The following is a 16,375-nucleotide window of genomic DNA, read 5'->3' on the forward strand; positions in this document are numbered from 1 at the left end:
CTGGTGCAGTTCCCCCATCCGACAACCGGCATTCGCGTTTTGTCATCGTTGACGTCGCTTTGCTGACCTCATCTATGGGTCGCCCACTCACCAGTGATGAGATGTCTTTTTTGATAAAGTGGTGTTGAGGCGAATTTCCTTGAAGTAAGCCTCACCTTTACCGGCTCCATGCTCATGTTTTGGTCTTTGTCCAATTTTTGTGTTTATTGCCTCTCTGATTTTTACGCACGCAGGGCTTGATTGTGCTTGTCTGGCCTTCAACTGCAGTGGACTATGGTAGAAAACTGCAGGAAAGGGCAGTTCCTTCGTCCGATATGTTTCTAGGTAGTCCGGACGAAAGCGGAATGCCGTCACTGTCATCTGTCTGTACGGCACTCGGCCACGGATACCGGTGCACGCCTGACGTATATGCGCCGTATGCATGTTGAAGCAATTGGGCCATTTTGTGGTTTTATCGCCCCTAAGTCGGTGACCGGATGTCCATTCTGTAGTTCGAAATCGCATCCATTGGAGAAACAAAAAAGGGGATCCTCTAATTCAACAGGTGTCAGTTAGAGGAATCCAACATACACACAGATACGCCAGGGTCAATCTTCATTCGCGTCACTTGTCGTCATATGTGGTAGCAGCGACCCGGATATCTTTCGAAGCTTGCAGTCCGACCGTGATAGTACCGGCCCTGGGTTGCGGCAGAGGTGTCGGTATCAGTGTTTGATCGAACTGCCTGGCCTGGTATCTGAATGTGTCTCATAGGTGCAACTCCCACTTCTGATTCAACCATGTAGCGCATATATCTTTGTTCTTACTAAGCACCGTGACTCGCTGGACTGGATGTTGTAGATTGGATCGCCGACCTCCGAAATATTAGTTGTCAGACAATAACTAAGAAAGAAAATCGGTCAAAGGTGGTGCCTGAAAATCTTGTCAAGAGGTGTTCTAGATGGGTCTTCGGGTCGTCGAGTCGTGATAATGGGTGTCTCCGAATCTGGCCAACAGGAACAACGCGGGAAACCTACCTGGAGGTGAGTTTCAGGGAAACCCGACTTCCAAAAACATCAATGTTTATCCCTTCTCATTGACATTGAGACTGAAGCTTGAATGAGCAACGTAAGACTGATCCGAGAAGTACGCGACCCTTCTTTCCTTTCAGCCTATTCCTTCGTCTTTCATAGGTTTCACTATCAACTGCTTGACAGGACAGAGTTGAAGGTGTCTACCTGTAGGTGCGTAGATGGTAGCAGGGCATTGACACGATGACAGGGACGATGGTGGTTACCTCTATGGTTCTCGTCATCTGCTGGAATTGAATTGGACAGGCTGGGCATGTGCGGGCAGCTAGCGGCCACGCGAAGGAGACATGGAACTGGGCTATCACAGTAGGTACCTCTAGGGTCACGGTATCTTGGTACCAAGGTATCTGCTACCGATAGAGAAGAACAGAGCTAAGCTACCCCCCTGGGGCTACTTACCTTAGGTACCTCAGGTAGGTACCTACACAGTAAGTGGTAGGTTGCCCGACCAATACTAGAACTTGGCACAATATTCCAACGCAACAGGACGTAGTGGACTGCAGTTAGTGCTGTACCTGCACCTTACTCCCGTTTATTGGCAAGCTCCGCCGTGCAGCCGCGCAAGTCTTCTGTCGCCCGCTGCTGCTGCGGAATATCGACAAATGACTGGCGGGGATGACAACGTCATTGCTCCATTTGGAACTCGGATTGCAAATCCCCAAATCAACTGCCCCTGGTGGTCAGGAACATCTGAAGATAAAAGTTATATGTGGAAGATGGCTCTGTATGCCCACCCCGAGAGGCGCTCTGAGGGTTGCGAGCGGTGCCAACGTGAGGGATTCTGGCCTGACTATGACCGCATCGAGCACATCCAAATTCAATTATGGCAGACCGGATGGATGGGACAAACTGACGGCCGCGATTTGGCGATGTGGTTGCTGAAAGTCTAAAGCCCTGTACGAGAAAAACATCAAGCATCACTTAAGAAATCTAAAATCATCCATTGCATAGAGTATTGTTCAAACTCGGCTCCCTTCCCAAGCCAAAATGGACATACAGTCAGTACCCTAGTATGTACGAGCAACACCAAAAATCCGGCCACAAGTGTTGCTCAAACAGGGGGGATTGCTGGTGCTGGGGTAGGGTGCACGGGCCATACCACCAAAACCTGCACTTCTAGGAAAGCCTTGGCGCCCAGACCTCCCCATCCCCTAATGTAAAAAGTGTGTAAATAGCGGGTATAAAGTGGTATCAAGGCTGTAATTGGGTGAGAAGTACCCTTGCTTAAGAGCAAATTACTAAATAGACTGTTGCTGTATGCTCGTTTGCTCTTACACATATAAAAAAGAGAGTTTTGGCCCGTACTGTTGCAAATACAGGGGGGGTTGCTCATATATAAGGTTGCTCTTACTAGGGTTTTCACTGTACACACTAGATTTCCCACGAGGTTCATCGCTACAACCGAAACGTCCATAAACTTGGACTCGAGAGAGCAAGAGGTCGCATCCGCTCCACCGAGCTAACCCTCCATCCCACTGCTTCTATACAATTCTCTCTTGTTGTCGACAGCAAGATCTGGTCATCGGAAAGCCCAACGGGAGACGGCGGCCTCGGGTTCGTTGACCTCATGGAAGGCGGTCGAGTTTGGATGGAGCATTGGCTCCGTCGTTTGGTACTATCATACCAATACACACCTATGTCCGCCCAAGGATGTTTCAGGGAGATCAGGGTGTGAATGATCACCAAACCTTCATGGCTTTGGTGTGTCGTGGGGCAGCGAACCCGTTGAGGTGGCATGCACTGCTCGGTCCGCTTTGACTAGCGCGGCACTCGCACACTGCAAGCTTTCCACAGAGGCAGATGAAATATGATGTGGATGTTTTTCGTAGTAGTAGTGTAAGGCATTGGAAATGGAGGGGCATTCCAGGTTGGGGATCGTGCCTTGCTTGAAAAGCAGGCAGATCAGGGTCCTGCCCTCCTGGCCACGAGGAAACCCGTTCCCATGTTCCTTCCCACGATCGCGCAATCGAAGCACCATCTGACAGCTCCAGCAGTTGCATGTCAGGCACGCTACATACACCGAGACCAATGTATGGTCTACAATGTGCTTATCGAGATGCGACTGATGTCCTGTTTTGCCAGGTTCGCTGTGGTTCTTGATCCTGACTGTACGCCTGTTGGGCTTCTCACCGTGGTTGTCGTTACCACGCTGCCGCCGTTGACTGTCATCGACAGCTTCATCCTGTGGCGTGGCATGTCTGCTGCCCGGATCCAACATCGGTTCCGGCAAATGGATCCCTCTTGTTATCCTTTTCGATCACGAGATGTCTGAATGTGGAGCAAGCCAAGACATCTCAGTTGAACCGCCGACCCCGGCCTCTGGCACATGGACAAAATGCGATCTGGTTCTGGAAAACTGGAGATATCCACGCAGCTCATTCAAACATCGATCCTGTGTCTGGAGTTCGGAGGGGATGCCAAGGGGACTTGCCTGAAAGTGGAATTGGCATCGATAGCTCGACGGCAACAGAAGCACGAGAAGTACGAGCCGGTGCATTCGGGGCAGAGCCAGGCCTGAATTTCCCGTTCCACGGGGACCATTTTTTGGATTTTTAGGGGTCCTGTCCCTCCTCAGCTGTTCCGTTCTAGGCCACCCGTCTATCCAGATGGTGTTCGCGACGGGACATGTGGATGGCGGTAAGGTGTGCTCACGGCAGCCCAGGATGTCTCAGGATGGCCGAGCAATCACAGGGCCAATTTACACTAGTGTACAGCCTACAAGTATCCAGAACGGGAGGACACAGTAAAATCTGGGATGCTAAACGCCCACGGCTTTCAGCGGCACCATGGGGGCGGAATGGCGCCATTTCCGCATGTTGAGTCAAGCTAGCAGCCCGTTGGGACGCGCTGGGAAGGTTGTAGGTATGTTCTGAGTCGTCGACAGCGTGGTTCAACCCGTAACTCTAGGGATCCGACCCAGGAGACACACCTCCAAGGAGGATGGTTGGGACGGGCCTGTGCCCAAATGCCCAGAATTGTCCACCTTCATCAATCGTAACCTTGATTTTGGGACAGAGCTAAGACGTTCTAGATCCCCGGAGACCGTCTCATCTGCAGCAGTCACCGCCAGGTTTGTCGAGATTTGCGACAGATTGTCCGGAGATTTCGTTGCAAAGGGGGGTGTCGGACGACGATCCCTTACATGGAAACAAGACATGAGTGACTCTGAGATTGTGAGAAGGCACTTCATACAAGCCGCGTGATTCAAGCTTCTGCAACATTTCACCAGAAACCAGATGTGAAAAAAAAACCCGGGAACTCGTAGACTTCCGTGACTACTTTGCGATTTGGAGACAACATGTTGAAGTTGGTGCTTGATATCGAAATGTACAACCTACCGCTACGACGTAAGTACCCAGTTCACTGCAGTGTTCGGTGGACCCCTCAGACCCCCCCCAACCCTGGCACTGTGTTAAAGTCGTGCGAACTCCTGCATGCACGGGACCAGCGACGTCATAGCGGAGCTTACGATTTCTGGCTCCTGTGGGCAGCGACCAGCGTGCCCCTGTCTCAGCCGCTTCCAGGAAGGCAACTGAAGGGGAAGCGCAGTCGAACTGTCCACGACGTCCACGGTGCAGAGTCCGCTACCTAGTGGAATTGCCCCGCGCACAGGAGCAGTACCTATCTCAAGACCCGGCCTGCTTTGCCAAATCAATCGTGTACAATGCACTAGTCTTCACAGGGAAGTAACGACGCACATCACAGTTTCCTCTCTCCCAACGGCAAAGCTTGGAGAATTCTCGATCTTATACCGGAAGGATTTCGGACGAGCACCGCTATGAAGGTGCCAATCCACAAAAAAAAAAAAAAAAAAAAAAAAAAAAAAAAAAAAAAAAAAAAAAAAACCTTAAGAGGGCATTCGGACGGGTCAACTGCATGCGATTCGGACGAGTTTGGCTGACGGATTAGGATCGGCCGGGCCGCACGTTGGACTTGCTTCGGACTTCTCATCGGGGACTACTAGTTAGTTTCCATCGCTCCGGAGTTGCGAATAACCTCAAGTCCCATCTCGGATCAAACGGAATGGGACAGTTGAATGCCAAGATGTCCAAAGTTGAACACTGGATGAGATTTCGATAGACCCCCTTCCTTGAGGGTGTTCTAAACTGTGTTTCTCACCACGAAACACAACACCTCTCGCATTCGATTGCATCCCAATGCCCCTGTGTGGCTTTGGCAGAGTGTCGCACACAATCGCTACACTACGTAAGGCGTCTACGGAAGCACGGCATAACACTGCAGTATTGTCACACTCGAGAAGAATAATCACACCTTCATTTTACTTCATGATAGTTACCTCTATGATAGCGATACGAGGAGTCACAAAGTTTGAAGGAGGAAACCGTTCGGCCCTGACCCCGTCTCCCCGCGTCCTCCCTCTCTACTCCCCCCCCCCTCTCAATAGCTTCCGTGCCGTTCCTTGCCCCGCGCTACGCGGAGAGGTGCGAAATTCGAGGACTGAATTACTGTGTAAGCCTTTTCGAAAGCTACTACAACCCCTCTTCCTCTATCAAAGTTACATCTTGATGCCGCGCGGCTGACTGATTGATTCTCAGAGGTCCAGATCAATTCTATTCGAGGGCTCGTAAGTGAGGGGTAAATGACGATTTTTATAGCAAGCGGAGGTGGGATAATAGCAGCCAACCGATGATGCACAAAGGGACTCTTTGTGTTACACGGCGAGCGACGAGGGTGCTGCCAACGCCGTCATTATGGGCACATCCTGGGCTGATGCGGCTACGTTGATCGGGATAAGGCTATGTACAGCCGTCTGACAACTGCATGGTGGTGAGAAGTTGCGGTGATGATGATTTACATGAGATGATTCGAATCGCGAATGTGTGTAGCAAGGGTAAGCGCAGAAATGTCCTTTTTGAAGTGACATATGGGAAATAAGGTGAGCTGTCATTCACTCGAACGACCACAAACGTCGCAAGACTGGCGAGTCTACCAGCTTTCAGCGCGAGTTGACGATGGCCTCGAAGTTTGACTCGTGCGTTAATCATTTGCACGACTTCCACTTAAAAGAAAACTACCAGAGACTGCAACCAGAAATACTCCGTCGCTTGACACCAACTGGTGGGTCTCGTCCACCTTGGTCTATAGTAATTACCCCTGCTCGTGTATATAATCCTGGCTGGAGGTTCGTATGTATTTAGAGGCACATATGCACAAGCAGGCACATGCCAAGATTTACACCAAAATCGACCAAAATTATCACTAGAATCCTCAAATATTAATAGAATCTTCCCAAAACGAACTAAATTTAAAGCTATTCACACATCAGAGTAGGGTCTAAATTAGAGTAGTCACCTTCCTTACCAAGATCTATATACTTCCCCTTATAAAAGTCTAAAAGACTAATTTATTTAGTACGTAATATAATATATACTTCCACCTTCTTCCTTATCCTTCTTAGTGCTTATATATCCTCAAAATCGAGTACATCCTTCTCAACCGCCCAATTAAGTAAATTAATAATATTTATTACTACCTCCTTAGTACCGATAATTATAAGTAATTTAAATTTCCTATTATTATTATTATCCTTAGTAGTACGTATATTGTAAATTTCAATTAATTAATTATTAATAATATACTTAAATACTTCTTCAACGTTAATTAGCTCGCTAAGTACCTAATCCTCGTTAATAGGATTTATAAAATTAATTAAATTTATCTTAATTTTAATACTAACTATTACCTTTTCGAAAATTTTATTAAAGTTACGTAGTTTAGTTTCGAAATATCTATAAAGGTCTAAACTCTCCTCTAATCCTAATATAATAGATTTTTTCCAATAATTAATAATAATCTATCCTTTAAAACTATTATACTAAATACTTAAAACCCAATTAAAAATATATTATAAATTTATTTCTTTAAGAAGGTCCTATCCTTTCTTATTAATTTCGAAATATAGCTACTCGAAGTAATAATAATAGTAGTACGCCTTAAAGGTATTAATAATACTTTAATCTATAGGTTAATATATAATTGTAATATTAGGAAGTAGGTATATAACTTTAATATTAGAAGGAAGGGGCGCTAGATTTAAACCGACTTAATAATTAGAAAAATTATTAAAGATAAGTATAATTCGCTAACTAGGCTTTTTATAATTATAATAAGTATAAAAGGATTATAACTATTCTACTATAATTATACTAATTATTTATACTTTTTTATTATTCTTCTATACGATTCTAATAGTATTAAAATTAAATTACTTTAAAATATAAAGAGCCTTTACTTTACCTATCGTCCAAATTTCAAATAAATTATTACTAATATTATTCGTTATAAAGGTAAAAGAGATATATAATTTATTATATTTAGTACTAGGGTTAATTTTAGTAAATAAATTGAAGTTTAGAATCTACCGCTAAAAGAGCCTAATTTCATTTATATTATAATAATTACCCCGTAGGAAATTCGCTACTAAATTTTACAATTAAATTATCTATTTAAATATAAAAGCATTTTCAATAAGCGCAAAAGTAATCTTACTAATAAAAGTACTCTCAAATAACTTAAATTAATAATGGAAGAAAGTATACCACTTTTTTCCGAAGTACAATACTATTTAAGAGTTTACTAATTTATTATTTCGAACTTCTGGGTACTAAAACTATAAATCCTTAACTTTTTACTACAAAAGTTTAATAAAGGTACTAAATCTCCGAATTTTAATACTAAATTACTATTAATAAAAAAGGTACTTAAGGACTAGCTATTCTCCCTAACGAACGCGGACGGCCTACAATTATTTAGGATTGAGGGTATTGATTTATAAGTTATACTTCTTATCCAAATAATATAAGATTATATATTATAGGAAAATAAAATCCTATTTCTTTTTAATTTATATAGTAGTAACTTTCTAATTAGGTTGGGGAATCTTATTATAGAACTAATTTTAAAGTAAGAATCTCTATACCTATATAAAGGATTTACAATTAGTATTTACTTTCAATTAATAGTATTAGGGCACTTTCTTTCTACCTTACAATATTATTTTTTAAATAAATTACTATTAACCAAATTTATTAGTAACGGGCCTTCTAAAGGTAATAAAAAATTAGGATTTTAACTGTTTCCATCGTTAGTACCCTAATGATATTATAATTTATTTATTCTAATATAGTTTAATATAGTAGTATTAATTAGAAGGAAAAATTAGGATTTTTAAAATTTCAATATACTTATTAGGGATTAGAAATATTACTTACTAGGGGAGTTGTTAGGGACTATCAAGGGGGTTTAATAAGAGTGTTAACGGCTATTAGGGACTATCAATGTTCTAGAAAGTGCATATTACACCAAAATAGCGGGCCGTTACCCATACATTTAAGCATTTATATAGTTGCTTATACTAAATAATTGCGGCTAGCGATTTTTAAGCATTTAGAGGGTTTTATACACTTTCAGGTATATGTACGAGCAGGGGTAATTACTGTAGGTATAAAACAATTATTACTTAGGGGTTAGCGGTGGAGTCTTTTGCCAACCCCCTTTTATAAAAGAGGGGGAAAATTTTCTATAGGATAACCGTTTAATATAGGACAAGCTATATAGTAAACCACTAGTAATATAACCTATTCCTATACTAAACCACCATATTATATACTACAACAATATTGTTAGAAACTATTAGAAATCTAATATATTACTCAATTAGGTAGTAAGTAAATAAAAGAATAAGTTGCAATTATTACTCATTATTTTCTAGTATTAGCGCCTCCTCTACTAGTAGTGCTGGTGCTGGTGCTAGTACCTCCTCTACTGCTAGTGCTGGTGCTACCTCCTCTATTACCGCCTCCCTTCTTATTAGTATACTCTTTATACGTACTGTTTGCTTTCTTACCTATATTTAAGGTCTTATAGTATTCTTAATATACTTTATAACCCTATAGTATAGTATTAATTTAAAAGATTGTAATTGTAATAGAGTAGAGGGATTGATGGTTGGTGTTAATAGTCTAGCTTATATAGTATGAGGTTTGGGGGTAGCGGGCGGGTTAAAGAGACGGCGGTTAATTAATTGGAATAGTAGTAATTTAACCTCTTCCTCCTCCTCCTCCTTATCCCTATTATCCTCTCCTTCGTAGAGTTTTTTATAATTAGTTTCCTCCTTATTGTTATTAATTAGAATATTCTCGTTTTTAAAGAGGGTATTAATTATTTATATATTAAAATAATTAATAATATCGGCAATAGTTTCGATAGCAATAGTAGGCTATTAAAGTAGGCGAAGGGGGGAGGATAGGGGGTTGGCTAGTTGAATGGTAAAAGTAGGTTGTATAGTAGAGGGATTATTACCTAAATTAATATTAATTGAGTCGTTAGAAAAGAAGTAAGAGGGGTTATTTTATATTTTTTTAAAAATTATTAGTATTAGTATACTAACCGTATTATAAGTAAATAACCTATCCCCCTCCTCCTTATCCCTTTCGTTAAATATATCCTCCTTATAGATTGGTATATATTTATCCTTTAATTACTCCTTCTTCCAATTATTAAGGTAGACTCGCTATATAACTTTCCTTTTACTATTAATTGGATTTTTAATTTAATTATTGTAAACCTACTTTTGAGTTTTTTTATTATATAATTTAACGGCTATTAGCTACCTCTTCTTTTTAATTAGCTACTTTCGTTATTACCTCTCAATAGTACATTAATTAAAATCCCCCTTTAAAAAATTTAATACCTTACCCTTATAAGGTACTTTATATACCCGTCTCCTTATCTTATAATTGAAGTTGGTTACCTTCTCTTAGTTTTAATAATTATATTCTTATACGGTATTATATATTAATAGCCCCTTATAGATTACGACCTTAGTGGTATAATAATAGATATATATTAGTGAGTTAAATGTATAGTAGTATTTATTTTTGATATAAGTAATAACTTTAGTAGCTTTTTAAAAATAGTCCTCCTTAGGGAGTAATAAAGGTAAGGCGGGGTTGGTTTTCTTAAGTTACTTCGTTTGGATTTGTATTAGGATTTTCGTATAATTAATTAACTATATACTAGTATTAGAGAACCTATTGAGGATATTATGCCCGGTTATATTACTATTAAGGATGTATTAAAGTATTGGGGATACTATAGTTAGTAGGGATATAGGACGATAGTATAGGGGGGGAAGCGAACCTTAAGCTTTTTAATAAATATAGTGCGAATAAAGCTGAATTTTCTACATTAAACGAATTACTATAATATTTTTTAATAATGAACTTTGAGGGACGAGAATACCCTAACGTTAAGTAGTTATATTATATAAGTTAAGTAAGGAGGTAATACTATTAATATAATATTAAAGGTATTAATATACTTTTTAACTTTTATATTATAGTAATTATTAAATCTATTAATAATTAATAGATAGTAGATTAGTCGGTATAGCCTTCTTAACCCTACTCTATTATTTAAATTATTGAATTTCTTACTAATATAATTAATTTTATATTAATTATACCTAAACTAATTTTAAAAAGAGAACCTTTTATCTCCTAGCTTATAACTATCTTCTTCCTTTAATTTTATCAATGTTAGGGACGAGTAAAAGGAATATTAATTGAAATATTTTAATTAATTGAATATAAGGTTAGTATTTAAAAAGTTAATCGGTAATTTAGTAAAGCGGATAGCGTTGTTGAGGTTGTTAGTAATAAAATCTTCAATTGGATTAGTCTTAAATATTATATAGATGGGGATGGTTTTGCTAGTTGCGCTTATACTAACTATAAGGGTAATTAACTTTCGGTTAGTAATATTATTAATTTTTAATTAGGATATAGAGAAACGGTAAGTATTTACCCTTATATAAATTTACTAGTAAAGCGATGTATTAATTTACTTTCTACTTTGCTAAATCCTTGAGTACAACTACCCTTATGCGCTTACCCGCTATGTAACCGAATTTTACTCCTATTTTATTATAATTCTAAATATTGCTCCTAATAACGTTGTACTTCTTAAGTACGGCTTCGTAGTTATTAAACTACTTATTGACGGACTTTTTATTTAATTCCTAGAACCTCCTCTTAATATTAATAGTGCGGTAAGTTGTAGTCTTCAACTTTGGATAGTCTTTGAGGAAGTTCGTTAATTATATTGTATTATAATTCTCTAGCGTGCCTTGTAACAATTGTAACCGATTTGCCGCACTGATTATTATTTAATATAGTATGGAAAACCGTCTTTAGAAGTAGAATATTATGTATAATACGATAGTATCCTCTTCGGCGGTTGTTAGTATACGGGGGCGACCTTTTAAGTATAATAATATAATTAATTTATTGTACTCTACTAGCGATTTAATATAGTAAAATATTAAGGTATACAATTTGCTAGTAATAGTAGTAATATCTTTAATGGTCGGCGGTTTGTGCGATGTTTTGAGGTACTCAATATATTAGCGGGTAGTTAGATATATATGCGCGTTGCGGTAGCTAGCGGGCGCTTCCTTTACTTTATTGAAATATTTATTAAAATCTACTACTATACGTTAATTTCTATTAATTTATAGATATATATAGATTGTTTACTTTTATAGCTTTACGGGGTGGAAGGTTGGAAATAGCGAGTTGGTATGTGGTTGTGTTGCCGATGTGTATAATGTTAAAAAGTGGTTTTGCGCGGCGTTAATAGCCGATTCTATATAGTATAGATCGGCGTTTGTCCTATATTAAATGGTTGTCCTATAGAAAATTTTCCCCCTCTTTTATGAGAGGGGGTTGGCAAAAGACTCTACCGCTAACCCCCAAGTACCCCCTGCTTGGTAAGTGAGGCTCTTTAACACCTCGAGTCATGCAGAATATCTTTAGTCCCCTCGTGCCACTCGTGCCACTCTTCCGGGTCATGCTGTCTACGTCCATAGTAACAGTCGCAGCCCTAAATCCACTACATTCGAGATACTAAAACACATGTGAAGAGTCACTTGGGGGTTGTGGTGCGGTTCGGTGGTGGGACCTTTCCTCAACCCCCTATACATTAAACAACCCCTAGTGTAAGGACTCGCACATAGGAACGAGGAAGAACTCCCTCATTTTTCAAGCAGCCCCCACCTTTCCTCCAATATACAGAGCAAAGAAGCTCTCCATACATGGATCGGGTATGGTGTAGCGGTAACATCGTTGACTCTCACTTCTTTCTAAAGAGTGACTGCTTTCTCAACAGCCCCGGATTCGACTCCCGGTATCCGAGTGATAAGAACGATTGTTTGTTTGTGCTGGCCCTGGAGGGTTCATGTGCTCTGACAAACTTTTTGGTGACTTTTTGTTTCATATCCCCCCATCCTTTCTGATGCCGGATGATATCAACTCCCCTTAGTTGTTGCTCAAGTAGTTTTCTGCTCCCCGCAGTAAATAGGTAATTTCCAAAATATCTTGTCGATCTCGGAATTCTGCTATGTGTTCTGATGGAACCGCGCGTTGATTGAGGCTTGTATGAATTCCTTCCGAGTTACGAGGCGTATCTATATGGTTGACATTTTTGACTAAGGGAGCCTGAACGGGACACTTCCGTCCTGCTAGTCAGTCCCCATGCACTCTGACTCCAATACGGGTCGTCATTAGCAACACATTTCAAAGCATCGTTATATACCTTGAACGCTCCTGCGTGACGCACTCACTGAGTGATTCCCTAGGCAATGTTTTCTTGACCCACATTACAGGCGCAGCAACTTCCCAGGTGTAATTGCTAAGAGACAAAGGATTGAGGAGTTCGACTCAAGGTTTCCTCGGGATGGTTCTACCGCTTGTACCCTCATTGGGCACTGAAGAGAGGAGTAAAGAGAGAGGAGTAAAGAGAGGGGAGTAAAGAGAGAAACTAGAGAGAGAACCGAATGCTATCATTACTCAATCCTCTGTCACCGCATGTTCCTCTGTGTGCATGATATCGGTCAAGACACAGGATGATAAGGGACACTCACAAATGTATAGACCATTTCGTTTCCTTGTACAGCTAGAGCTTGATCACATCTTTGAATTGAAGAACCAAGACAATCCGAAACTATTTTTGTCCAGTTACCTGTTTTCTGTTTGGTTTGCCATTGCCGTCGTATGACAACATCCCATCCAAATAGTTGAAGGCACATAGGCCCCGACGAGGACGGTTCGCCTTGCCTCTCCTTCGTCTACTCGTATAGACAACTTGCTTGATGCTTCGGGTAACTTCCTATAAGCTCCTGTTTGGCCCAGTCGTGAAGTACGGTAGAGGTGTTGTATGCTAAGTGTCCTGTCTACTGGGTGATGCTGTCTTTCTGGACTTGGGAGCTTTAGCTCGGGTTGTAAAGCCACTTCAGGTTGATGTTGGAACATAAGATAGGTGGCAACCTTGTTATGTTTGGGGCTTTTTGAGTATTATTGTCAAATTGTGACCGCAGTCGGGCTTTTTCTTCTTCGTCTTCTTCATCTTTTTTTTTTGTTGGGGGGGGGGGGGGGGGGGGGAGGGGACTCTGTTCGCCGAAGGGGCGAGAGGAGTGCGAGTACATTGATGCCTGGTGGATATCAGGATGTCGTTGCCTCGTGTTGTATCAACGTCAACTGTGAACATGCGATGTAAGCAAATCTCATGGTAATATCTACGCTATGGATATTTGGATGTCCTCTGCAAGATAATCAGCCTAATCATTGCTGGCAGAAGTCATACTCCGCTAATAACAATGAAACATGTCCGTTGTATATACTCCGGACCCTAGTACGTAACATGAATAGAACCAATGCGATGTGCGAACAACGGGGGATGGCGAGAATACAAGAAGCAGCAGTCACATATTGCGATGGATATGGGATCCTATTATCCACTCCTGTTTGTCCCCCCTAACGTCCGTGAAATGATTTTATAATCTGATATAGAGGTCCAAGCAGTCGATCCGCCACTCCCTCCTCCCCAGCAAACTCCTCAACCACTCCAGTCCCAATCCCGTCCACTCCACCCTCGTCCTGGCTGCCTTGTCCATCGCGGCCGTCGCCAGCGTGCCGACCGTTGTGTTGAACATGTCGAGAGCCACCGCCGCCGTACTGTTGGGCCTTTCCGCCATGGCTGCGGTGCCGGTGCCGTTATTCGTAGGGGCGAAGATATGTGTCGTAGTCGAGTTTGGTTCCTTCGGTTGGAACCAGTTGCTGCTGACGTCAAAGAAGCACCGGTCGGACCAGTTACACGACGTCAGGAAGAGGATGACGAGCAGAAAGGAGCAGTAGATGCATGGTCGGTTGAGGAAGTATGTGCAGATAAAGAAGACGAGAATGAAGGCGGGCGACGCGTTGGTCGGTATGAAGAGCAGTGGGAGCCAACTACAGTAGTAGGTTTAGAATCGTGGTTAGCTTTCTCTTTCCCAAGTTTTCCCGGCCTATGAAGCTTTGCGCCTGGCTTGGGACAGCAGACTTTCACGAACCTCCGAAGACAGAACATTTTCTGCTTATTGGGTTGTTGCACAAAGGCAACTGGACGGGTGGTGTTACTGTCCGAATGTGGGGAAACGAATGAACGTGTCCTTCCTGGCTGGAAGCACCCGAGAGACGGACGGCGCGACTGAGATCAAGGGGCGCCGCTCGGGTTGTTCGCCGTACTAGCGTATGTGGGATTGCTAAACCGCCGGGGATCTCGGAATCGGACTCGAGGTGAACGAGCGTGTGCACACGGTGGTATGATTCGAGGCCGAGATTGGAGATGCTATGTACATCGACGGAAAGGAGGATTATGTTCTTGACCACACCCGAGCGAGTAATATGTGGTGTTGCACACTCTTCCCGAATTCAACGTGGCGTGCTGGTTCGTGGGACCCCAAGGAGGTTTCGAGTTTGCTTGTTCCTCGTCAACGAGTGGAAAAGTTGGCGATTCCGTCCCTGTCTAAAATCCGATTTCCCAGGCGCAAAGCAAGCAAGAGGCTCGGGGGACTGGCGGATAAAGAACGCGGAAGCTCTATTAACAACGTAGTCGCACGGCGACAGGCAAAGCGTTGAAGGGCGAAGATGCGAAAGAAGGATAATGTCCAATCTTTTGATTTATTTTGGGGTTTAGTTTTTTTTGGTTCAGTTTTCAGGGACCTCCGAGTGTCAAAGTACAAAGGAGCCTTGACGCGGCGAACGGGACAGTCTGCTGGACTTGCAACTACGGTCACTTGCGCAATTGCTCAGGTCGGAAAGAGGGAATGACGCTAGGGCCGGGGACCGTTCGGTGGGGTGTTGCAATCCCACGACGCCAGGGGTCCGGGTCGGGCTTGAGATCCCTTCTTGCTTACATAAGCCACGTGGTTGAGTGTCGATTGAGCGTTCCATCTTGGCCGCCTTCATCGCGAAGCAGTTGAGCTTGAGTTGAGCTTGAGAAGATTCGAGTAGAGATAACTCGTGTGCTCCGACATGTTGTTCCGTCTCATATAAGCCTCCATACCCAGCACGTGAAAATATCCTGAGCAGTGGGATAGGCATTGCCAGCCACATCCGGTTAGCATCGACAATGAGCCAAAGGTTCAAGCCACTCATTCATTCTAACTTCAGGGCATGCCATATGCCAGCGTGCCATGAGACGCCAGGTACCGTTCAACCGGTGTGATCCATTTCGTAGTCAGTCAGCCCTGTTCTGTTGTCGTTGACTGCAGTCAGAGTTCGACTTTGGTATCACCAACAACCTCATACCATAGGCTGGCAAATGCGGCATTATCATGTCACACCCACGACAGATCCGAAGTGCAGAAGCAGAGACGGAATCTGCTTGGATGCCGTCGTGATGCACATGTCTTCCCCGCGCTAGGTGTTGAGGTGCATGTGCAGGTCAGAGTCGGAACATCCAATGCTCAACGTCGACTGCGACTAGGTAGGTACCGTCGATGTGAAGGCAGGCGTTGGCTACGTGGACATGTGTTGACAGCAGAGAGTGGCACGGACCATATTGGTCATGATTGGCTGAACACCATGCTCACGGCAGGAGGCCCAATGGGATAGCAGCGAATCGTCGTCAACTTGTCCCAGCCTTGAGAAGCGTCGGACATCAGGCCTCGCAACTGTCCATGTCACTCCTGTCAAGATTGGGTCTTGTGTATGTACCTAGGTCTGACCCAGGTTAAAGACGTGATCCTAGAAGGGCAAACGGAAGCAAACTGCCCGGCGGAAATCAAAAAAAGTCCCCCCAAGAAATGGGGTAAAAAAGTCAAGCAGCAGTAACTTTACCAAGTAGACTACCTATGGTACACTAGTAGGTGGTGAATGCGTGTTCCAGTTCTGGCAAACGGACGGGTGCAGATCCAACCAATCTGAGGGCCTGAGGCTGGGCCAATCTCTGCAGCTTCCTCAGGT

General features: G+C 42.8%; 3 protein-coding genes and 1 non-coding gene across 4 annotated transcripts; 3 read left to right on the forward strand and 1 right to left on the reverse strand.

The window, feature by feature from the left end:
* Window positions 1-969: 969 nt before the first annotated feature.
* Window positions 970-1,960, forward strand: NCU05368 (hypothetical protein; the record flags this gene model as incomplete). The annotated part of the gene is made up of 5 exons (XM_958266.1): window positions 970-1,022; window positions 1,197-1,223; window positions 1,317-1,376; window positions 1,488-1,498; window positions 1,557-1,960. The coding sequence occupies 5 exons, from the start codon at window positions 970-972 to the stop codon at window positions 1,958-1,960; spliced, it is 555 nt and encodes a 184-aa protein (XP_963359.1).
* An 802-nt stretch (window positions 1,961-2,762) lies between these two features.
* Window positions 2,763-3,342, forward strand: NCU05370 (hypothetical protein; the record flags this gene model as incomplete). Its single annotated transcript, XM_958268.1, has 2 exons — window positions 2,763-2,771; window positions 2,938-3,342. 2 exons carry the CDS (start codon window positions 2,763-2,765, stop codon window positions 3,340-3,342), a joined length of 414 nt encoding a protein of 137 aa, XP_963361.1.
* Window positions 3,343-12,191: 8,849 nt separating this feature from the next.
* On the forward strand, window positions 12,192-12,287 carry NCU15262. Its single transcript has one exon. It is a non-coding gene; the product is annotated as a tRNA-Glu (tRNA).
* A 1,350-nt stretch (window positions 12,288-13,637) lies between these two features.
* Window positions 13,638-15,885, reverse strand: NCU05373 (hypothetical protein). The gene is made up of 2 exons (XM_958093.2): window positions 14,479-15,885; window positions 13,638-14,377 (listed from the first exon to the last, which is right to left on the reverse strand). Exons 1-2 carry the CDS (start codon window positions 14,493-14,495, stop codon window positions 13,924-13,926), a joined length of 471 nt encoding a protein of 156 aa, XP_963186.1. The 5' UTR covers window positions 14,496-15,885; the 3' UTR covers window positions 13,638-13,923.
* Window positions 15,886-16,375: the final 490 nt, after the last annotated feature.

Source organism: Neurospora crassa, linkage group II (assembly GCF_000182925.2).
Source record: "Neurospora crassa OR74A linkage group II, whole genome shotgun sequence".
Taxonomy (NCBI): domain Eukaryota; kingdom Fungi; phylum Ascomycota; class Sordariomycetes; order Sordariales; family Sordariaceae; genus Neurospora; species Neurospora crassa.